Genomic DNA, 21,462 nt, shown 5'->3' on the forward strand with positions numbered 1-21,462 from the left:
GCTTGTTATTAGAGATGTATATAGTGCAGCTAGGTTCCCTTTATCAGCATAAAGATGACCATAGGATACGACAAACTGCGGAACCTCATCCATAATCACACATCACAGCAAATCCTTGTACTTGACTTACACTACCCAGGAGGTTCTTCAATCTCAAGTTTTGTCGTGCTCGCGAATGAAGCTGTAAAGCCCGCAAGTACACAGTTGCATGGGTACTATAAGCTACTAACTATATACTACCCAAGCCAAGTTCCGCATATAACAGTCAGTCATTCAATGCCACTCTAGTTTTCGGGTCATGTGCCCGTGCCTGCAAATACTGCTACTTGAAGTGTAGAAAGAAGCGAGGGGACATCGGTGTTCCCCAGGCGGTCTTCAGATCCGCATGTCTGGTTCCGAGTCTAATCTCTTCATATTGATTCGTCAATTTGCAGTCAAGTACTTACACAGAAGGCGGTGGCGAGCCAATCTTTTGACTGCTCGCTTGTGCAGCCACTAACTATATCAAAATTGCAAGTAATATGCCAAGAAAACGGGAAATGCCACACTTCTACAAGTGCTCATCATAATTGATTCTCATTGACCCCTTGTGGCCTACCTCCGGTGACGTGCGCCACGGGCCGTTGATTCCAATGTGCTTATATTCGCACTCCGGTTCATGATACCGCTACCACTGCAGTCAGACTGTGCCAATAGTCTCTGTTACCCCATAAATTCTGCGGTTTTGGCATTCGAGGTCGATGTAGGCGGTTTGGTACCCGCCACTCCTGATGAAATACTCACTTTAAGGGGACTCCTAGTCGTGAGGAGGGCAATCTGTGGGCTTTCGCATCGGATCTGGCTAGCTTGGTGTGAACAGAGAGGGAGATACATCGGACTTATCACCGAAGTGCTCACATGTCTGTGGCTGCTCTGCTCCTGCTGGACTTTTCTGGAGCCGCCACTCGGTGTGAGCTTCTTGTGCCATTGGCTATGCCAAAAGGTGAGGAGAAGCCCATGGAATGAGAGGCAACAAATCCTGATTAATTGAAAATTTCGGCCGATTGATGCAGAGATGACCTGTTGCTGAAGTGCGATGACATACTGAAACCACTCTCGCAAGAGTGAAGGGAGCGCAGCGAGCGCTGGATGGAACACTATGGGCACAATGCACGTACCAGTTTCCTGTGGTTTAAATTATCGAACCAAACAATTATCTCAGGGTATCTAGGAGGCCCAGAGCAGTATAAAGGTTTTAACGGCGGTATGAGGGATTCAGCAATGCTCAGATGCCGGCCATGCTATGTAGAGGACTCACAGGCCAGATCATGACGGCGACGTTGCCGAAGTTTGTCTTGCTGCCAGTCCCAAGCCCATACATGAGGAAGTTGGGAAGCGCAGAATATAACTGCTGGGATATATTACGACGTATTATTTGCCAGCAGCACCGATCTAAGCAAGTACGCCACGATGCACAGCACATGCTGAGCAGCCTATGTCACCGTCAATCCTGTCTACCCCTCTTTTTCGTTTTTTCATCGTGCATATTAGTGGCACCCTTCGATGCATCTGAAATTGTAGGACATGGGGAGGAAATGGAGGGGTCGATGTCATAGTCTTTCGCTCCCTCGATCAACTATACCGGGAGGCACTCCGGGTGTACGTTCCGACACCTGCTTCATGATTCAATCTATCATATCTCACGAATTCGTCCTCAAGTTTTATGCTCCCCCTATTTTTAAAGAACGTGTTGCATAATCTGTGTGTAGTTTCCCAAGGCAAATTGGTGTGGCCACTACGGAGTATAGTAGGTCACTGGCCGGCGGACACAAACGCCACAAAGCCTAATGAAACTGTTCAGATGGCTCTCTAAATTGATCCATCCTGCTTAGTCTTCGAATTAGCGTTGTTGTGGTCATAAGGGTGTTTGTCGTTCCGTCCATTCTCGCTGATCAAAATCCACGGCTTTCAGGTCGCCTCTTGGATGTTGTACATCATTTACTTCCATCGCCTCGTAACGTTGATTCACTTTCCTACGCTCTGATGGGATATTACAGAGCGTTTCGGCATTGACACTAGCAGCACGTCCTTGTTCTTACTCCGTTGCTTGCCATAAGTAAACCGCCATTGCTCTGCGGATATCGGCACCAGCAATCTCGGCCCTGCCTCAATCCGCTGCGGGTTTCTCATCTAGGCGCCATCACCGGGTTGAAGCACCAGCCTTTTCAGCTTTTCCCATTACCCTGATTTGTAATACCTTATTATTCTCCTCCGGCTGTCCTTTGATTCCCCTCGTCCCAGGCCACCTGGCTCGGTTGACACCAGCTCTTGGATACAGATATACGCAACTTACTATGTTGATGTTGTTCCGAAAAGCGATTTCAGATGGTCCTGGGCCGACATCTGGCATGGTTTTATCACTCTTAGCGATTTCCGTGCTTACTTCATTCCTAAGTAAGTTACAGCCCTGGTGGCTGACTTTCTAAACATAGACGAAATATGAAGTAATATAATTTTTACAGCGTTACGATTGTCGGCTGTAACATCATGGAAGCAGCTTCCATTTATCACTTGGCGTTAAGTTTCCTCCTCTTGGTGACTGAATCAACCACGCTTAGATGTTAGCTAATTCTAGGTCCTTCTGGCAGTGGTCTTTGCGATATATGTCGATTCATACATATTCCTTTTATCTTCTACGATTCTACAACAGTCCGTTGGGGCAGACTCCAGTTTCATAGCTTGTGACTCTGCCATATTGCTCTGTCTGTGTTGCTATCTTACAACCAAAGTGCGCTTAGCATCAAATGAATACAATTTGTCTACCCCTCCTGTTGCAAATACTAACTGCATAACTAGATTGTGAGTATTACTGACGGCAATACCCTCAACGTATACTTGGATGTATTTCGCTGATCTAAGAGGTGAAAGTTTGTCTACCTCTTCTTGGTGGAGCGGGCTGTGAGTTACAACCAATGTCTAGGCTTTCTGTTATTCTTGTACAAATTGACAATCGTGTTGGCAGCGATATGTCCGAAATACTGGACAGAGGCGAACTCGCTCAAAACTGTACCTTTTCAACTCAGTAGGCGTCCTCGGATTATATATAGTGATGGGAATGCTTAACATCATGCTGTAAGACTTATCGCTCCATATAGTCCACAGTATATTCGAAAGATACTAACACGACTTGCTTGTCACAGCCGCATAAGTAAATTGGAGAACGGGCAGTGTGTTATTGGCACAGAAACAGGTGTTTTAATTCCCCTTATTGCGTTTGATGCCGTGGTTAATATCTACTTGACCACTCTCTTCTTAATTCCCCTTTGCAGTAAGTCGGCGCGCACAACTGAACGTGTACTAACATATACCAATGTAACTCATCATTTTCGTCTATGTAGGTCTCTATTCATACAAGAATATGTTACGGTCGCCGCCTACAATGAGACTACGACGAGTTGCTTTGCGAACTCTCCTCGGCGCTGTCGCCATGCTGATAAGCAGCATCGTGTACGTGATGGTCAATAGACTGTGTTCAATAAGTCATCTGCCATACTTACCTATCTGTGCGTAGAAATCTTACAATCTTGCTATCATTTCAAGGAGAACTAGCCTGGATATGCTTTATAAGTTGCCATTTAGACAGTAAGTCCTTTTTAAGACGGTACACCCGGTAGAAGGACGAACGCTTAAAGGGATTAATAGTCGTATTCTCTGCTAGTGTTATTCAATGGATCACTTCCAAAGACAACACTGGCTCCTTGATTGTCCCACCATCCGTGGAGCGGGTCAACAGACCAAGCGCACGGAGCTCAAAGCGAAAATTGGAATCGTTTGCCTTGAGTTCCATCGCGTCAGCGTACATGAAAGACTCCCAGACTAATCCATATCGATCCTCAGCTAGTAACCTAAGTGGCAACGGGCCTAGTAACTGTGGAGGTATACTTGTCACAACAACGATCAAACGGGAAATTACACCAGATCAGATTAGCGAGGTTAACGACCAGCCGAATTCGAGTACACACAGGCATGGAATGCCTAGTGCAGAGGAAGGTAGTGCGAATGTTGAGAGTATCGGCCGGTGTGACTATGCATCAAATATGTTAGGGGTTTGCAATTGCCCAAAGAATACCGTCACTGCCAGGTGTTCACATGGGGTAATCGGACCAGACTGTGGCTAAAAGTATTTTCTTCCTGGAACGATGCATGGCTCTGTATTTGTATTTTAAGCGACACGACAGCGACTTGATTCGTGTACATTTGTCGGAATTTTACACGATTCTCTTGCAAAGCAAAATTGTTGACTTGTCTCCAGGCTTGGCCTTGTTTACAACAACCATCCTTTGAGAAATTTCTGACGTGAGACCCAGATTGCAGGTATTGCGTATTGCCATGGCATGAACTGGACTGGTACTCACACTGTGGATTTGGCTGCCGGACTTGTCGGCTTGTGAACCGAGCCGTTGAGGATGACTGAAGAGGCGTTGGGAAGAACTACAGAGCTTTGATTCCTATTGTAGTAATAAAATCGGCCAAGCAAAAGTCGTAGGTCTTTGTGGGTCCCTACTCAGAGGAAAACACTTTCGAACTTGCGGTTTTCGCCCCGTTTTAAGACATAATGGCCGGTTCGACGACGGCGGTGTGCTGAAGTTACAAAGGCAGGGTTATAAAGAGATGACACGGCGTAATACTGAAGGTCCCCAGGTCATGTCCAATGACAGACAGCTTCTCTCTCGTTCATCATTCCTCGCTCCACGGATAATTTATTACCTAGTTAAACAAGTTGCACCACATACATCGCTAGGGCTCACCATGTTCAGCTCACAGTCACGCGGTGTCATGCGATTGGACAGAGCTTGAGAGGCAATACCTCCCAGGGAGTGGCAATATGCTATTTCCTATGCAGTCATCATCGTATTCAGCGATATAAAAAGAGCATACGTGACAACGGTGCGTTGGGATCCATGTAGCGCAAGGTACAAAATATCGCCTCGCGCCAGCCTGTGATCGCCGGTGTGTTAATAGCCATTTCGTGTACCGACACCGCGAAACAAACAACCAGAATATTGGCTAGTGTTTTTAAAATGCAAGACGGAGTGGTGATACATCCGTCCAGCGTGGTCGATGATGGTGCCGTTCTGGAAGCTGGAGTCGAGATAGGACCATTTTGTTACATTGGCCCTGCCACGACGATTGGTGCCAACACATGTATCATCTCTCACGTATCTATCTTGTCGCATACAATACTCGGAAGAGAGTGTCTGGTCTATCCAAACGCCGTTGTCGGAGCTTCTGCGCAACACCGCCAGCCAATCGACGGCAATCAAGGACAGGTTGTCATTGGAAACAACTGTACCATAAGAGAATGCGTCACTATACATCGAGCCACAGGCACACCTGAGCAATCAACAAGTATTGGAAACAATTGCCTACTCATGGCTGGCTCCCACGTCGCCCACGATTGCAGCATAGGAGACAACGTGATTCTCGTTAACGAAGTGGCATTGGCAGGCCATGTGACTGTTGGCCATAACACGATCATCTCTGGTCTCGTCGGTGTAGCTCAACGGATCAACATTGGGCAATGTGCTTTTATCGCGGCGGGCACATTGGTGAACCGCGATGTGCTACCATTTTCTCTGGTTCTTGGAACCGGTGCTCGTACCAAGGGCGTTAGTGTTGAGGGCCTGAAACGATTAGGCTGGAGCTCAGAAAGGATAAGGAAGCTGTTGTACGGAATGAACTTGTTGTTTCTCGGCGATGATCATGGCATTTCGACTTTGTTGCATGATGATGAGATCAAGGACGAGATGAATATAATTGTGTCCTTTATGAAGAAGTCTGAGAATGGGATTTGTCCGGCAGAAGGGCTTGGAGTAGGATTGAGAGTGAATAAGATTTGAGAGACGTGAAGAGCGGTCATACCAAGTTAAAATACAACATAGATTCATATTGAGTCACTCACACTGTCGCCTTGGGCATAAAATTTACTGCAAAAGACTAGCTGCGCGATAAGTGGGCTTTTCATTGTTGCCAAAGGCGTACGATGCCTTCATATCCCTGCCTTACAACGTCGCCGAATTTGCTTGCACCCAGCTTGCTCGACTCTGTAGTTGCTGGAACCATCTGTCCACATTCGGATATTTCTCAAATAAATCCTTATGCCCCAAGTCTTTCGCCAATTGACCGTACGGAAGATGAAACAAATCGGCCAGTGAAACATCGTTTCCTGCCAAATACGCTTGCTTCGACAAAATAGTATCATAGGTTGCCAGAGCTGCATCTAACTTCGCAACGTACTTTACCACGGCTGCCTCATCCGTGGTCTCTCCTCGGTACCTAGAATCAAGTTAACAGCAGACTCAGCATTTTACATGACGAAGACGTACGCTTTGAATGCCTTTTCGTCAGCGATGCCTTCCGCTGGAGTATTGAAGTAGCTCGTCTCAATGGAGCATGCCTGTTTGCAACAACTGTTAGTCGAATGCCTAGCACATGGTAAGACAGCGCAAGACTTGCCTGTTCAAATAAACCGTAGCCTCTATCATCCTGGGAATCTGGAATCAACTTGGTTCCCTGGCCGGCAAACTTCTTTGCAATGTACTTGCAAATCGCGCGGCTCTCAAACACAAAATATCCATCATCTTCAAGAACAGGAACCTTGCCGAATGGGTGTTTTCGAAGATGCTCCGGCTGTTTGTGTTCAGCCTTGGACCAGTCAATAGTTATCAGCTCGTAAGGAACCTCCTTCTCCAAAAGGGTGGTAATTACTCGCTTTGTGCAAGTAGATACTGCGACACCGTATATCTTGATAGCCATGATTGCGATATTGGAATGGGGAAAGTCGTGCGTATTTTGAGACCTATGCAGGACCAGTCTAGGAATGTGCTGTCAGGGTGGACTTGGGTATTTTATACCTTCTACCCGCGGAAGACATGGGGTTGAAGTAGTTGTTTGGATTACTAATGTCTTAGATATACATATATATATGCAAGCAACTATGGCCGGGATATAAATAACAGATCGGTACTCTTCCCTCACTGTTGCTGATGTTCTGTACACTGGTTCGGCAGAATGCGTAGGCTAAATTATGGAAAGACAAAATACGGTATCATCAGCACCCGCGCGGCCCCATTGTTTCATTAAATTGAGACTGTCCTATAAGACCAATAACTTAAGCCCCGCAGGCCTTTTGGCCGAACTCGTCGGGGTATAAGAACTCCAACTCGGGAGATATTTAGTCATCAACCGCGCGGTTTTTGAGACATGGGCTGAAACTAAGATCTCACACGAATGGATTGAGTAAGCAGGCGCACCAACTCCAGAGTACCGATGAATGAAATAGTGGGCATGGGCGATATCTTATATACATTCGCAGGAATTCGCGCATTTTAGAGATTTAAAAGCGACCGGTATTCAACCCCGACATTGTATGACCACGAGTCAAGTGCATGGTCAGCTTCAATTTCTACGACCAAGTCTACCAAAATGCTAGACATGACATTTGCCGCGGTGATCTTCGCCAGAGAGGCGTCTTGTTGCAGTCGATTCCAGAGCAACCCCTTCTCCTGGTAGGCGGCAAAGGATTAGCAGGCCGTAAAGACGGCATGACGGTTTGGGCAATCAAAATCGGACTGAGTCTCTTGAAAGACCGGTGCACGTAGCAACACAATCGAGCTGGAGAATATGAGCGAATCAAAGTGGTAAAAGAGCGAGAGGATCAATTTATTGAGGATTGCTAACTAAGGCTAGGTCCGACCGGTCCCCCCTTCACGAGAGCATGAAACTTCGTGACGGGTTGCCAAATAGCCAGGGTTTGCAGTGGTTAGGTGGTTGTTTCTCTGGGGGTTCCTTGCTATTCATCCCAGTACCAAAGCACCCTCCTAGTCGACTGGACTTCCACAAACAAAGGCTTTGCAAAGAAAAGAAACAAAGATTGAGGGTGTCAGATGTCGACGTTGTCAAAACTAGTGTTGCAAAAAGGTTCAAACACTAACGAGAGGCATTTCGTGCCAGAGAAGACTTGCAGGTCGGCAGAAAAGAACAAAAAGAAGCGGGACAGCCTCGGAACTGTAGCTGGCCCAAGTGGTATTCCCTGATTGTAGAGACCATAGTGGCTTAGGTCCTGTGAATCACTTCCGTGTGAACTTCCCAAACTGGTCATATTCCAACTGCACAAGATGAGCTGGGTCTTGAGTCAAATCCAGTTCAAATGGATTTCCAATACTGCTGACATCAACTATTTCGCCTCGCTGATAGTCTCCCGTGCAAACATAGTACTTCTTTATTGGTGTGAATGTGTACTTTTTGGAAGGCTCGGCCGGAATGGAGGTTACAGCAATCTTGTTCCCAATGCCGCTAACAGGATCATCGGCTCCAACACCAATAAAGATATTGGCTATTATTTTCCGTCAGCTAGCTTCCTTGATATTTAGAATATTTACTTACTCTCACTCGGGTATGGGAAAGAGCCATCCGTCTGAATGCCAAACCCATTAAGCGCCTTTAGGGTCTGTGGTGGACGCTGCCACAAGGGGCGCTGCTCCTTCGTTGTCAACCGTGCCAATGTAGCATCACCTTTACCTGTTCCAAGGACAACATTCTCGGGAATGACTGTGCTCACTGTCACGCCTTCTGCCAAAGGATTTGTCGATGTGCCACAAAGAGCATAGTAGGTGTGATTGATGGTGAATGTTGCAATTCCAGGAGGCTGGATGGTAGATGCTACACCATAGGCATTTGAGAATATCTGTTCTTCATCAACACCGGGCACCCTTGGCTTCTCCTGGAATAAGTAAAAATTCTGCATTGCCTTTGACTTGTTGGCGACACTAATCGTAAGAGTCTCGGTGTTACCCATGATGATAGTTAGGACAGTTTCTTTTGTCTACCAACAGAAATTAGCCTTTTATACAAATCCAATGTCAATGGAACACCATACCTGGGGTGAACAAAGTTATTTTTTCGACTGCAGGTGCTTGATATTAAGGAAGAAACTGTAGCTGTGTTGTGGCTAGAAGATGTTCCTTGATGTTGCGAAGCTGATTGTGAAGAAACTTTCGCTCGGAGAAGGGAAGGACAAGCAGTATTTATCATTTTGCCATCACTTCCGGAGAGTCAAAGGTCTTTGGCTTTGTCATGAAGCTTGACTGTAGTCATTACATAGCAAGACACGAAGTGAGAAAAGGTTTTTGTCACCATGCATGTTACACAGAGCTTACTGACATATAGATGTCCACCACATCGGCTGGAAGTCCAATTTGGGACTCCAACAAAGCACGCGGCTGGCGGAAGGAAGGCTTGTTAAGGTGCATGTATTACACCATTGAAATTTTCGACCGGCTGAAAGAAAGACATCGCTGAAATGCGCGCATCAGAGACAGCATTAAAGTAGATAGATGACAGAAGACCTAATAGAGGTGCATGCATTAAAGATAATGGCAAATCAGATTGCTGACTAAAGCATGGTTGGGGTGTATGTATCACAAGGTTGAAGAAGATGGCTAGCTGACAATAGACTTAGATGAGAAGCATGTAACACAACGTCAAAGTGGTCAGGCGGCTGAAAGAGACCAAGCTGAGATGTTTGCATTGGAGATATGTCAAAGCACAGATATACGTAACAACTGTAAGGAGCGCACTCACCTATTCGCAAAGAAGCCTGCACATAAGGGTGGCGACCAGAGAGTTGGCTATTTTTTCTGTGATATTCCAAAATCACATACAAATAGTCTCAGTTCCTCATACTTCAAGTTCAAGTCTTTTCCTCTCTCTACAACTCCCATTTTCATTTTTCTACCCCCTCCCAAGTGTACCTTTGTATCTCATACTCTCGTCCATTGGTTTATACTATTCTCTCCATCATGGCTATTTTCAATGTCCCCGAGCCCAACAACCTGCATCCTCGATGGCTTCTCAATCTTGACAAATGGTCTCTTTCGAGCTACCGCGATGTTGAAGATGAAGTCAAAAAGCAGGGTTATGGCATTGTTTCATACACATGGGGCCGAGTAGCCGTCCCAGGAAAGGCTGCTCCAAACCCTCCCAAAGGTCTTCAATGGGACGTTCCTCTTGTAAAATCTTTTACATTGGAGGAGGCAAAGGCCGTAATGAAGACAATGGGCAAAACATACGTATGGTGGGATTGGATGTGCGTCCCACAAGGCGATAAATCCAAGATGAGCCCAGAGTTGAGGCGCATCCAAGCAGAGGAGCTGCAAAAGCAAATGTATGGTGACATCCCTCTATTTTCATGTATTCACTTCAGTTAAGTTCTGTGCTAACCCACATAGGAACATTTATAAAGGCGCCCAGAAAAGTATAGTCTGGGTCCATGATACCAAATGGGACGGCAGATCCGACCTGGAATCCTTTCTGAAGGGCCGCTTGCACCCGGAAAAGGGACTACCAGCCTACCTGAACGAGATTGTCAAAGTTCTCAAGGCTTGTCAAGAGCACGAGCCGTGGCTGACGTCAGGTTGGACGTTGCAAGAAGGCGTCTTGCTGAGCGAGACACTTTTACTTGACCACGAGGGTAAAACCCTTCGAGATGATCGATTCATACACCATGACGGCCAAGCTTGCGTCATTGATCTGACTTCCACGGTTACACGGCTTGCAATAGGTATTGCTACTGCCTTCATCAGACATAGTGATGGAGATCCAGGAGACGACCAAACTGAAATAGGCAGACTGGTCAAATTTATCTTGAACGAAGACAAGAATTATCCCTTCACAGCAGGTATCTTGGCCACTATCCTCAAAACAGGGCTTGTGGCATATACCAAACACTCACCATTGTATATTCTCGCTGGCAAACAGAGCCGCAAGTTCACTGTACCCGCAGACCAATGCTGGGCTCTACTTGGAGCTCTTGAGTTAGAAGCTGTTGATGTGAGCTACGACTTGGAGCTGAAGCTAATCAAGGAGAGGTTCTTCAAGGCTCTACTTGAACGATATCAGTGGACACTGTTCCTCATACCAGCTCCGCCACCCCAGCTTGGCAAGCAGTCCTGGTCGGAAGTGATCGTGGATGGCTATTTTCTACCTCTCGGGATCTTTTTTGATGTCAATTTTGTCGACAATTTGCCTTTGCTGTCCTGGTCTTCCAATGTTCTTGCAATTGGTAGTTCGACTACCGCACCATTTCCTGTCTTTTCGCTAAATGAGAGTGTGTATGCGCGACGTTATGAACAGCAGCAGACAGGAGAGGTATTTGTGGTTGGGGTTTCTGTCGCAGTTCCCAGTCCAAAAGCGAAGTATCTCCAGGTTGCAGACCTCGAAAGCCGAAATAATATTCCAGGTAAACGATGCATTCTTATCACAGATCTGAGGAACAAGAAAGGGTTCTTTGGGGGCCTGGTTGATATCTGGGCCGACGAGACAAGTATTTCAACTGAAACTTTCGACGAAATTGCCTTGTCTCTTCCAGAAAAAGCGGAAAGAGTTATTTGAGAGAGCTATCCCAAGTCTAGGTAGGTGCTGCTTGGGCTCCCGGTAGTCTAATCTGCCCCTCTGAGAGCCTCAGACTGGCCATTTATTCCGTTTAGTTTGAATAATTCAGATTGACAGTTTGTGCAATTATACACATCAAACCGTCATCCCAACTGTTGTAAACCGTTTAAATTGAACTAATGGCCCGTCCATGTTCCCCACTCTAGACAACCTAATAGTATGGTTTGGGAAATGGTTTAAGTGGTCTACTGTATCAACATGGGGATAGATGTGATCCCACGAGACAGTCTAAAATGGTAGGTTTCATCTATAAATAGTAGCTCAACGATCCTGCTTGGCCTGTGTTGATGGAGCTTCAGCACGGTTCACCCGTTGGTATGTGCAGGCTGGAAAGTCTGTAGTGATTTCTCTATAGATTTTCTATACGACGTGGCAAGCGCTAGTAGGTGCTATCAGAGCTCGTGGAGCCATTCAAAAACCAGAAGTACTATCGCGAAACGAAGTGTTATACCGTTGACCGTTTTGATACACCAACTCGAAGGTGTAGGGTTCTTTAGCTCGGTTATCGAACCACTTGGGAGTCTGTCCGTCCGTGCCATGTGCTACCTCGGTATCCATGAGACGTATAGTTGTGTAGCTGGAATCCGTGCTTGCCTTCACAACGATAACTTTAAAGACCACATCTTTACCTTTGTTACGTGTGGTGTATCTGTTGCCTGTGGATGCGTTCCAATCGCTCGCGTCCTTCTCCCATTGCACAGTCCTTGGCTCATTGCGACCATCAATATCCCAACCTATTAGCTTGTACCCTTCCACGTCGTCAACCGGCTCAAGCTTCCATCTGTAGTCCATTGGGGTCATCATGTTGCCTTCCCAGGGTGCCAAACCTACGAAGTACCAGGGGTTCTGTGCGTACTCAGTAACCGTGCGTAAAACAAGGAAATTCTTTTCTCCAGAGGCCTCGCGAATCATGAAGCAATCGTCATTTCCGGCGATTTGGCGGAAAAAGGCGTCCCCTTTGCCGTTAATATCAGTGATGTCGATCCCAGAGGGAACAAAGTCGCTAATTGCTTTCGCTTGATCATCGAGAAGGGTAATAGCGCGTTTCGCCTCTACCCGCAACACATTTGGATCGACGGCCCAAGAGATCAGGTAGATGGCGGTTAGCTGAAGTTGCGCGATGGACTTGAAGTACCCCTGGATATCTTTAACGTAAGATGGAATGCCATAGGTAACGCCTTCGGCACTGAGACCGTGGGCACCGCCGTACTTGTTCCAGAAATACGCATTAACAACATCGATAAGACTCTCTTTCTGGGGATTTTCACGGGACAGAAGTGCATCTTGCACAAAGTGTAGCTGGTCTCGCATGCCGTCAATCTCTGCAGCAATCGCTGTGAGTACCGACTGCAGTTGCTTGTTATCGCTATTATAATGGTTAGAACGAATGGAAATACAGCGTAGGGTAGAAGTAAACGTACCCAAGTGTCTTGCCATTTTCACTAAATAACAAGTTAGCTAAAAATCCGACTATTTGGACTTATCATAAGGTAAACGCACTCAGCAATAGCTCCCTCCATGGCATCCCCAAATGAGATCATACGAGAGAGAATCTTCGCTTCTGCTTCAATAAATTGGGTTGACTTGAAACCTAGTTTCAGTTCTACCGTCATGCTTTCAAGCTAATTATTTGAAGCTGTCTTTTAGTTCTCTGTTAACTGAAAAGGATGCTAGGGATAACTAACCTTTTGATTGATAATTTGCTGGCCTCTCTTGACCTCGTCGAGCTCCTGTTTAACCTTCTTCAAAAGCTCATCAGTTGTCTCTATTCCCAGCTGCTTGTTAATAGCTGGCTTGATATTTTCAACCGCATATGATCCCAATTGTGAGAGGGCGGACTCGGCAAGTTTCATAGCTACTGTTGCCATAATTGTAATGTAAGGGTGGATTTGAGACTAAGCGAAGATGTATTTGAGTAAGATGTATTTGAGTAAAATGTTTGCAGTGAATAACGGTTTCAAGTGGTTTAGAGGCTTATGATTATTGTGGTTTGGGCTTGCTTTTATATTATACCTTTGCAAAGTAGAGGTAATATAATTAGTTAAGATCTTTGCTACGCTAAAAGTTACAGTTTCTCAGCTAAAGGGATAGCAAGGTTTCAATAGCCTTGGTAGCATTGATGCGTGCCAAGTGTTAATTAGCTTGAAACTTCTTGGCTATATAGTGATTGATACTTGGCTTCTATTAATAGCAAGGTTTCAATCGACCAATCCGAACGGTAACTTATCATCCGGTCAGCAGCTAATTGATCGCTGACTCATCTAACGAATCCTATAACCAATCCTATAACCAAGGCATGATTCGATAATTAACATGAATCCATACTGTGACTTAGTTAAATCACTGTTTGAGACACTACAGCATAAGACGGGTCAGGGCCACTTGGTGTTCCGAGATTTTGTCCACAAATGGACGGGCACAGACGGAGCTGTTGGCCATGCACGAATGTGGCCCCAGTTCGTATAAAGTGTCAACCCTTATTAGACGCGTCAGCAGTTGCAACAGACAATTCAATCCCGACATGTTGAAACCACACCCTTTAATACAATTAGTGTGTCTAATAGTATTTACGATATAGAAATCCGTATTACTATATGTGGATATTACTATGTAATATAATATAGCTACCGTATTATATGCTATAGTTTTATATAGGCGCCGTTTAATATCGGTATCTGGGATATAACGATATATAGCTGTATTAGGGTTGGGGATAGTGTGGGTGCAGCATCAACGACAGCTTCTCTCCTCACTCCTCCATCATCGATGTCAGTCCCGCGAACAATCACGGTCCGGCGATGCCAGATTGTTCCGCAGTAGGGTGATCGCATACACAGATCGGCCATGTCGAACTTACAACCTACGGCCCAAGGGACGAAAGAGCCCAGGCTACGCGTACCCAGCAATGGCAAGACTATCTACCACCGACCATTAAACCGATCCAAGGCGGCGGAACTAAGCCAAGCGAACTTTGCGTATCTTTTTAGCGAGATGGTTGTGTATGCGCAGCGAAGGGTGAAAGGAGTTCAAGAGTTAGAGCACCGGTATGTACTCTAGAGGCCATATTCCAACATGAAGCTTTTGAGGCCCCAAGATCGACGGCTAACGGTAAAACTAACATTTGAACCCTATGCCAGCCCTAACACGCAAGGACACCCTATCGGCCTTAAACTCCTTGACCTCCTCCTCTACCGCCAACCGCCGCGCTCACAACTCCGCCCCCTAAGCATCATCTCCCTCCTAGACTTTATTAAGCAAATCGTTTGGCAGCACCTGTTTGGCCGACAGGCAGACCGTCTTGAAAAGTCTATTGACCCTGACACGCCTAACCAGTACAGGATTATCGATAACAAGCCTCTTGTAAACCAGTACATTAGCGTGCCAAGAGAGATAAGCGGGCTAAATTGCGCGGCGTTTGTAGCAGGTGTGGTGGAGGGAGTTTGTGAAGGGGCGGATTTTCCAGCCAGCGTTATGGCGGTTACGGTTGGGGAGGTCATGTTGCCTGGTAAGACGGTGGTTCGGGTCAACTTTCGGGATGAGGTTGTTGAGCGGGAGGGCTTTTTGGGAAAGAGTTGATTTCTTTTTTTTTTTTGGATTCATTGATGGTGATTTGGTGTTGGATATCTGTGGATTGGGTTTGGGTTTACAAGGGAATGATATCCTTGTGTTATGAGCGTGAGTCTGCCCCATGCTTGGCATGTTCGTGATGTGAGCTCTTGGAGGAGAACATGTCAGCTATCACGACTCCTGATCTTGAGATTTTATCAGACATGGTTACTTTGTTCTACCCTCTTATCTTCAAATAGAATTCCTGTTCGCCTCTTTGAAGACCGCCTCGTTTCTCCGTTTACCATCATAAAAGAGATGATCAGACTGGACATGGCCCTTTGCGTGCAGCAGAACCGCAATTTCTCATAATTTGTCCATAACCACTTGTCGATGCCTCGCTACCTGGTTGACGAGACCAACAACCCTTGGCATGTGAGGTGGTGGCTGCCACGACCAACACTCTTGTCTCGACTCCTGCAGCGATCTGCATGGCCCTGCATAAAAGTCAGCTTCATAGTAGAGTATCGGCATGACCAACACGTCGACGGCATACCAGCTTCCACTTGGAGTAAGTCGAATACTTTTATACGGGGATGGAGCTGTGTTTGCTGCCTCGGGCACATTCTAGTCCTCGTGTTGGGTTCGTCCATGGTGCTCACACTGGAATTACCGATACTCAAGAGGATCAAAGGCAATACGGAAGTAAATAGTGTTGGTTGCGCCAACTGTCAAAAAACTTTCGACGCAATCGGCAATATTAGTATCAGGCTTCAGGCACAACACTAAGATTAAATACGAATCGGTGACTTGCTGTCCGTGGACTAAGTGCATAAGGTCATCAAAGCTTCTTCGATACTCAGACCTGCTGCTGGCCGAGGAATGGCTCCTTCGTAAGGTGCAGGCAACCAAGTCTGGATCCATCTATCAGTGAAGCAACGAAAGATTCAACAGAAACCACTTGCCCATTACGGGTACGAGGACATGCATAGATAATACCAAGCGGTTGTACAGAAGCACGCGCCTTCTACTGTACTATACTGTGTCTATGCATTTTTCTATTCGACAATGAAGCCATGATACTGTATCAAAGAAAATAACCGCTAGGTTACTCAGCAAAAGGGAACGCTCCGCTGATGCAGAGAGATAGTAGAGGTTATATTCCGTTGACACACCCCCCCAGCTTAGATGGCTATCAGATAATCTGCATCCTAGGTGTTAAGTAGTAATCTTCCCTGTGGGGAAAGCTGGCGATAGGTGGTCTTGTGGTTTTATGTGTGTGTGGATGCCTTTGGTGGCTGACTCCGAATAGATGCTCCAAGCAGGGCTTAAACTTGCAGCCTTAAGATGCGCAGTAAGGCTCGCAAACCGGGCTCATAACTATCAAAGAAAATAACCGCTAGGTTACTCAGCAAAAGGGAACGCTCCGCTAATGCAGAGAGATAGTAGAGGTTATATTCCGTTGACATACTGTGTTGTGCTGATGGTACACATCACAGCCTCAAACTGAGAGCCTAACCAAATGTTATCACGGAGAAACACCTCGTAGACTAAGAGCCTGCTTATCCTGCAATACCACACAGTACTGTAAACCTCAACCACAAGAATCATAATCCCCGCAGTGTCATGCCTCTCCCAACACCTCAATACAGCTTACTCGCATCGCCCTTCTTCGGCGCTCCTCCACCACCACTCCTCCCCCCTTTCCGTACCTCCTTTCCCGCACCCATGTTATGCCCAGCTCTCTCATCTCCCTGCGGTTTACTCAGCGCCTGATTCGCACCACTCACTTCCAGAGGGTCACTGCCCTCCTCCTCCGTAGCCGTTGCACGCTCCCCCTCGGGCGAAGTCACGTCGCGCCCGAACGCCGCCTTCGGAGTTGCGGCCACGTCGTCGTCCCTGCCAGATTTTGTGTTTTGTGATGAACGCGGTTTGAGAGACTCCCTATCTTGAGAATCCTTGTACGGGTATGCAAAGGCCGGGGTCGTGTGGTATCTGTTGGCTGCGAACAGCCGAGGCAAGGCACCAAGCGTGGCGGGTTTGAACGCCATGATTGAAACTGATCGCAATTGTGGTTATTGTATCTTGTCGGGGAAAGGTCTATTGAAATCTATTGTGATGGCCGTTTTATCATTGCGCTGCATGTGCGGGAACATGTGGTGCAGAGAGGTCATGACGTACGCCACTTGCATGGAGACGTGAGGTTGACGTCACGAGGCATGAACTGCTTTCCACATTCCCATTCCCAGTCATTTCGAGGAGATTGCATGGGATTCAAATAATAATATGGCAGTTGACAAGGAAAGCCAAAATATTATATTCTGGCTTGGCAAAGGAACAAAAAAAAATACTACAGTTACCGTATTCCTGTCGATGCTATAGTCTGTAGTTCCAGCGCCACGACCTTGGCCGTACGCAAAGCCTGAACGGAAATGATGGTTCTCATCTCCACATATTCCGAAGACTCATATCCACGCCATGACTCCGGATTGGAGAAGATACGGTAGAGTTCGAGTCAGAGACTGAGATTCCCGCCAATCCCCAACATGGGCTTTGGTTGAATGCCCGTGTCTCGCTAGCTTGAACACTTGGACCAAGCACCTAACTTTCGATCCACAAGACGGAACTACGCGAACTGTTGGCGAATTCAGCACTGCCCCCTCCGTCTTATCTGAGACACCAGCATCTTCAGGCATCCATCCATCTGTTAACTCAAGTTGGATGGCTTGCATGTGAGAATGACGATCCTTCTGTTAATACAAACCAAAGTGTTATCTGTAGGATTTAAACCCCGGCCTTGACGGTTTTGGCCTGCAAGGGAATAGATTTGGCGGAAATGCATCAACAATGTCGGCACGCCGTGGCGGTATGCTACTCACAGCCCCAACTGTGTTGCAATTCACTTTCCTGTACCGGTACTTCAACTTGGAAATATTATAAGTTTTATTGTCTTCTCTTTGAGTGAGAAATGAATTGTTATTTGGCGAAAGCCAATATTACGGATAAACGCCCGCGAAACATATGAAGCGCCGCCCAACGTTTTTGGTGGCGCAAAGAGACTACTTCCCACGTGCAGCGCACTCTACACATGGTTTGAGGACACAGGATTAGTGTACCTTAATACCGCGCTGGGTTGTGCTACTGTATACAGTGGAGTATCAGAGACTTGGAGATCCGAAAACGCCGGTGCTTGCGTGTCATTTCCTCGTCCAAGTTCCATGTTCCTATTCTTGGAGTTTGGGGCTGCAATAGTTCGACTCCAACTGGCCGCTGTTTGGCTGTGCGATGGCCCCACCTTCCTAATCGGGTAGTCAATAGTTATTGATACAGCCTCTCAGGCACAAACACAACGACATCCTATCAACCCTCAATAATATTCACGTTCAGATGTTGCCACTGGACCCCAGGTTTATGGCTCAAAGGGCCCCATTACTCTAAATGGCTGTGCCTGTAAGCAGCATCTTGTCCAGTCGCTTTGACTGCGTGGATATCTGGCGTGCTCTCGTTGCCAAGAAGCGACCCCCCGTCCAATCGCCAGACCAGACCAGCCAAGATTGTGTCGAGTCTGGTTCGTTTCTTTTGCACAGTTTGATGAACTCTTGCGCCTTCGAACTAGTGGCAACTCTGTCCCAATGCTTTGTGCAACATGGCTGTTCACTACTGTTACATAGCCATAGTAAGTGCTGAGCTGTACTGTACAGTACAGTGAAAGCGTTACAATAGCTGAAAAGAGGCTCTATTTAAGCGTGGCTTTATTCTGCTGTTTGCTTTGCTCTGTCTCGGCCCCACTGGGCATCGGGGACAGAATCCACCCCCAGACTATGCCAAGGCACATTCCCAAATAGACGCCAGCCATGGCATACGCCTTTTGCCTTCGTAGAGTAGCATACTGTGTCCTACCATCCTCTTCCGTACCCGTACCCCAGACGGAAGATGTTTCATCAGATACTGTGCGTGCTTTCAGGGCCCAATATGAAGCAGCCGGCCTCTTTCGCTAGTGCCCTTCCGACGACGCCGTCGTGGTGGGATGCGGCCGTGATCACAACACGCATGCAACGCCCCTCGCGAATGCTCAGTCTATTGACGCCATCAGTCAATAGTCAACTAGTGGCCTGCTCAACATCTAGAAGGACGTTGAGGTGAACAAAGCTTTCCGTCCATTGGCCCCGTGTACCTGGTTATCATCAGTTTGAGTCTTTGTTTGCCCCCAAAATTGATAAAACCACTTCATTGCCACCCCTGGTATGGTCCTTGCCGATCAATCTGATACAGAGACAAACTTTGGATGTCTTTGAATTATTGCCCAATAGTCCAACATATTCTCCTAAGAGGAAACTTCAATTTTTTCTGAAATATCCCCCCCCTTCTACTCCTTCAAACCACCATGCGCATCACCGCCGCGGTACTCACCTTGGCGGCTGCAGGTGCATTCGCTGCCCCTTCCCCCAAACCAGCTCCAGTACCTTGGTGCTGGAGGCCTGGCGAGCCGTGCTTCAAGGTAAAGAGAGTTGCGGACGCCTTTGCCGAAGCTATCAAGACCTCTGGTGGCCTCAAGGAACGTGAGCCCGAAGCCGAGTACAGCAACTCTCCAGGAGGCGCCGCCCACATTGCCAAGAGACTTGTCAATGAGCTTGCTCACCTCTCAGCGTTGACAGCTCGCGAGCCTGACCAATATTATCGAGACCTGGGCATGGAGAGCCAGTTTGAGAGGGACGAACCTCACAACGAGAAGCGAGACGCCGACGCCGACGCCGCCCCGGAGCCATGGTGCTGGCGTCCAGGCCAGTCCTGCTGGAAGAGAGACCCCAGCAATGATCCTGTCCCTGTAAAGGATAAACGTTGGTGCCATCGTCCCGGGCAGTCCTGCTGGAAGGCCAAGAGAGCTGCAGAGGCCGTCGTCAGAGCCGTTGAAGACGACTCGCACGATGATGGAGGTGATGCCGGCTCCGGCAACGAAGGCGGACACTTCCCCGACATCTGCAACGGCCCAGGAATCTTGTGCTGGAAGAAACGCTCGGCGGCACCCAACCCCGACGCTGAACCCGAAGCCGAACCCGAAGCCGAACCTTGGTGCTGGAGGCCAGGCCAGCCTTGCTGGAAGCGTTCTGCGTCACCAGATCCCGCACCCAAACCCGAGCCCTGGTGCTGGAGGCCAGGCCAGTCATGCTGGAAGGCGAAGCGTGAGGCCGAACCAAAACCTGACCCCGAAGCTGAACCCTGGTGTTGGAGACCCGGCCAGCCATGCTGGAAGGCGAAGCGTGATCTCCAGGCTCTTCATGTGGCCGCCCGCAACATTCTCAACACCTTCGAATGATCTTCCCATTGTGCTGGAACCTTCTTTCTTCGTTGTATTTATTTTGTTCTATTATGTTTGGGAGGGGCTGGTCAGCTGTGCTCTACGTTTGTAATATGCCAGGGTGGCGTTTCAGGCCGTCATTTGACGATCTTCTTTTCTTCTTCTTGGGTATGAGGCACACGAGAGAAACGAATGAAAAAATCATGCGGGACATGAGTAACGCTGGGGTTGAGGGAAGAGGATCAAGGGGACAAAGGGCGAGAGGGAAAACAGCTATCCGGACGCTGAACAGGGCAAAGTGATGATGATGATGACAATGACGATGGAGACTGTGGTACGAGATGACGGTCCTCCTTTTCTTCTTCTTTTTTATTTTTTTATTTTGCTCGCCGCGGAAAGGGAAGAAAATACCATGACGCGAGCGCTTTTTAACGCCGACGACGACGCAGGAGTGCTGGAATGCAATAAAACCTGTGGTGGAATCATCGTCGCGCAAACGTCACGACCCAGACTGGATGACGGCTGGGTTTGCTGGCAAGAGATATAATACTGCGTTTAGCACATGTACAGTATGATATTCAATATAATATTACTTACGCAAGTAAATACTTGATGACTCCATTCGTTCCTTACGTTATCCGTGTTTGGGTATTGGATAGGACGTCAGTGTGAAAGGGGACATGTTGACAAAGCCATGAAGATTCTCACGTGGGCTTTGGGAGCTTGGGCAATCGGAGGGTTCAAACCGTCCAAGCTCACCAGACTCTTGCCAAAATGATGACATGTCGATTACAGTAAGATTACCAGGCTACGGTGCGCGAAATCGTGACTCTGCATCTGCATGTCATCAAGGAGAATAGGTCGCGAGGTTGTGTGTTCACCACGTCGTGCTGCCATGGGACAAAAGCCTTGGCAAAGGAACCATTCTGTCCGACTCAAACAAGTGATGGACTCTCTACATTGTCGCATGTTCCATTCCTTCTTTCCAGTCCGTCCTTGTTCAGTCGCATATCCATCTCGACAATCGGCAACGTACTCCATACAAAGCATTACATCGGTGTGTCATGTTCGCTCAATCATTGCGATCCTCCCCATGTGACATAAAGCCAGGAAAGCACCGCACCCAAGAT

At 47.4% G+C, this 21,462-nt stretch overlaps 8 protein-coding genes across 8 annotated transcripts; 4 read left to right on the forward strand and 4 right to left on the reverse strand.

The window, feature by feature from the left end:
* Positions 1 to 5,411: 5,411 nt before the first annotated feature.
* Positions 5,412 to 5,879, forward strand: VFPPC_03639 (udp n-acetylglucosamine o-acyltransferase; the record flags this gene model as incomplete). The annotated part of the gene is made up of 1 exon (XM_018283118.1): positions 5,412 to 5,879. The coding sequence occupies one exon, from the start codon at positions 5,412 to 5,414 to the stop codon at positions 5,877 to 5,879; it is 468 nt and encodes a 155-aa protein (XP_018147859.1).
* A 162-nt stretch (positions 5,880 to 6,041) lies between these two features.
* On the reverse strand, positions 6,042 to 6,795 carry VFPPC_03640 (glutathione S-transferase (GST), C-terminal; the record flags this gene model as incomplete). Its single annotated transcript, XM_018283119.1, has 3 exons — positions 6,042 to 6,315; positions 6,366 to 6,436; positions 6,472 to 6,795. 3 exons carry the CDS (start codon positions 6,793 to 6,795, stop codon positions 6,042 to 6,044), a joined length of 669 nt encoding a protein of 222 aa, XP_018147860.1.
* Positions 6,796 to 8,108: 1,313 nt separating this feature from the next.
* Positions 8,109 to 8,836, reverse strand: VFPPC_13499 (hypothetical protein; the record flags this gene model as incomplete). The annotated part of the gene is made up of 2 exons (XM_018291274.1): positions 8,109 to 8,374; positions 8,425 to 8,836. The coding sequence occupies 2 exons, from the start codon at positions 8,834 to 8,836 to the stop codon at positions 8,109 to 8,111; spliced, it is 678 nt and encodes a 225-aa protein (XP_018147861.1).
* A 1,003-nt stretch (positions 8,837 to 9,839) lies between these two features.
* VFPPC_13500 (heterokaryon incompatibility protein (HET) domain-containing protein) lies at positions 9,840 to 11,430 on the forward strand (the record flags this gene model as incomplete). Its single annotated transcript, XM_018291275.1, has 2 exons — positions 9,840 to 10,204; positions 10,269 to 11,430. The coding sequence occupies 2 exons, from the start codon at positions 9,840 to 9,842 to the stop codon at positions 11,428 to 11,430; spliced, it is 1,527 nt and encodes a 508-aa protein (XP_018147862.1).
* A 471-nt stretch (positions 11,431 to 11,901) lies between these two features.
* VFPPC_13501 (hypothetical protein) lies at positions 11,902 to 13,358 on the reverse strand (the record flags this gene model as incomplete). The annotated part of the gene is made up of 4 exons (XM_018291276.1): positions 11,902 to 12,856; positions 12,912 to 12,932; positions 12,991 to 13,112; positions 13,176 to 13,358. The coding sequence occupies 4 exons, from the start codon at positions 13,356 to 13,358 to the stop codon at positions 11,902 to 11,904; spliced, it is 1,281 nt and encodes a 426-aa protein (XP_018147863.1).
* A 976-nt stretch (positions 13,359 to 14,334) lies between these two features.
* Positions 14,335 to 15,066, forward strand: VFPPC_03642 (SPP30 protein; the record flags this gene model as incomplete). Its single annotated transcript, XM_018283120.1, has 2 exons — positions 14,335 to 14,534; positions 14,628 to 15,066. The coding sequence occupies 2 exons, from the start codon at positions 14,335 to 14,337 to the stop codon at positions 15,064 to 15,066; spliced, it is 639 nt and encodes a 212-aa protein (XP_018147864.1).
* Positions 15,067 to 16,679: 1,613 nt separating this feature from the next.
* On the reverse strand, positions 16,680 to 17,087 carry VFPPC_13502 (hypothetical protein; the record flags this gene model as incomplete). The annotated part of the gene is made up of 1 exon (XM_018291277.1): positions 16,680 to 17,087. One exon carries the CDS (start codon positions 17,085 to 17,087, stop codon positions 16,680 to 16,682), a length of 408 nt encoding a protein of 135 aa, XP_018147865.1.
* A 2,333-nt stretch (positions 17,088 to 19,420) lies between these two features.
* VFPPC_03644 (clock-controlled pheromone ccg-4 precursor) lies at positions 19,421 to 20,350 on the forward strand (the record flags this gene model as incomplete). The annotated part of the gene is made up of 1 exon (XM_018283121.1): positions 19,421 to 20,350. The coding sequence occupies one exon, from the start codon at positions 19,421 to 19,423 to the stop codon at positions 20,348 to 20,350; it is 930 nt and encodes a 309-aa protein (XP_018147866.1).
* Between the last annotated feature and the right edge of the window lie 1,112 nt (positions 20,351 to 21,462).

This window comes from Pochonia chlamydosporia, chromosome 2 (genome assembly GCF_001653235.2).
Source record: "Pochonia chlamydosporia 170 chromosome 2, whole genome shotgun sequence".
Taxonomy (NCBI): domain Eukaryota; kingdom Fungi; phylum Ascomycota; class Sordariomycetes; order Hypocreales; family Clavicipitaceae; genus Pochonia; species Pochonia chlamydosporia.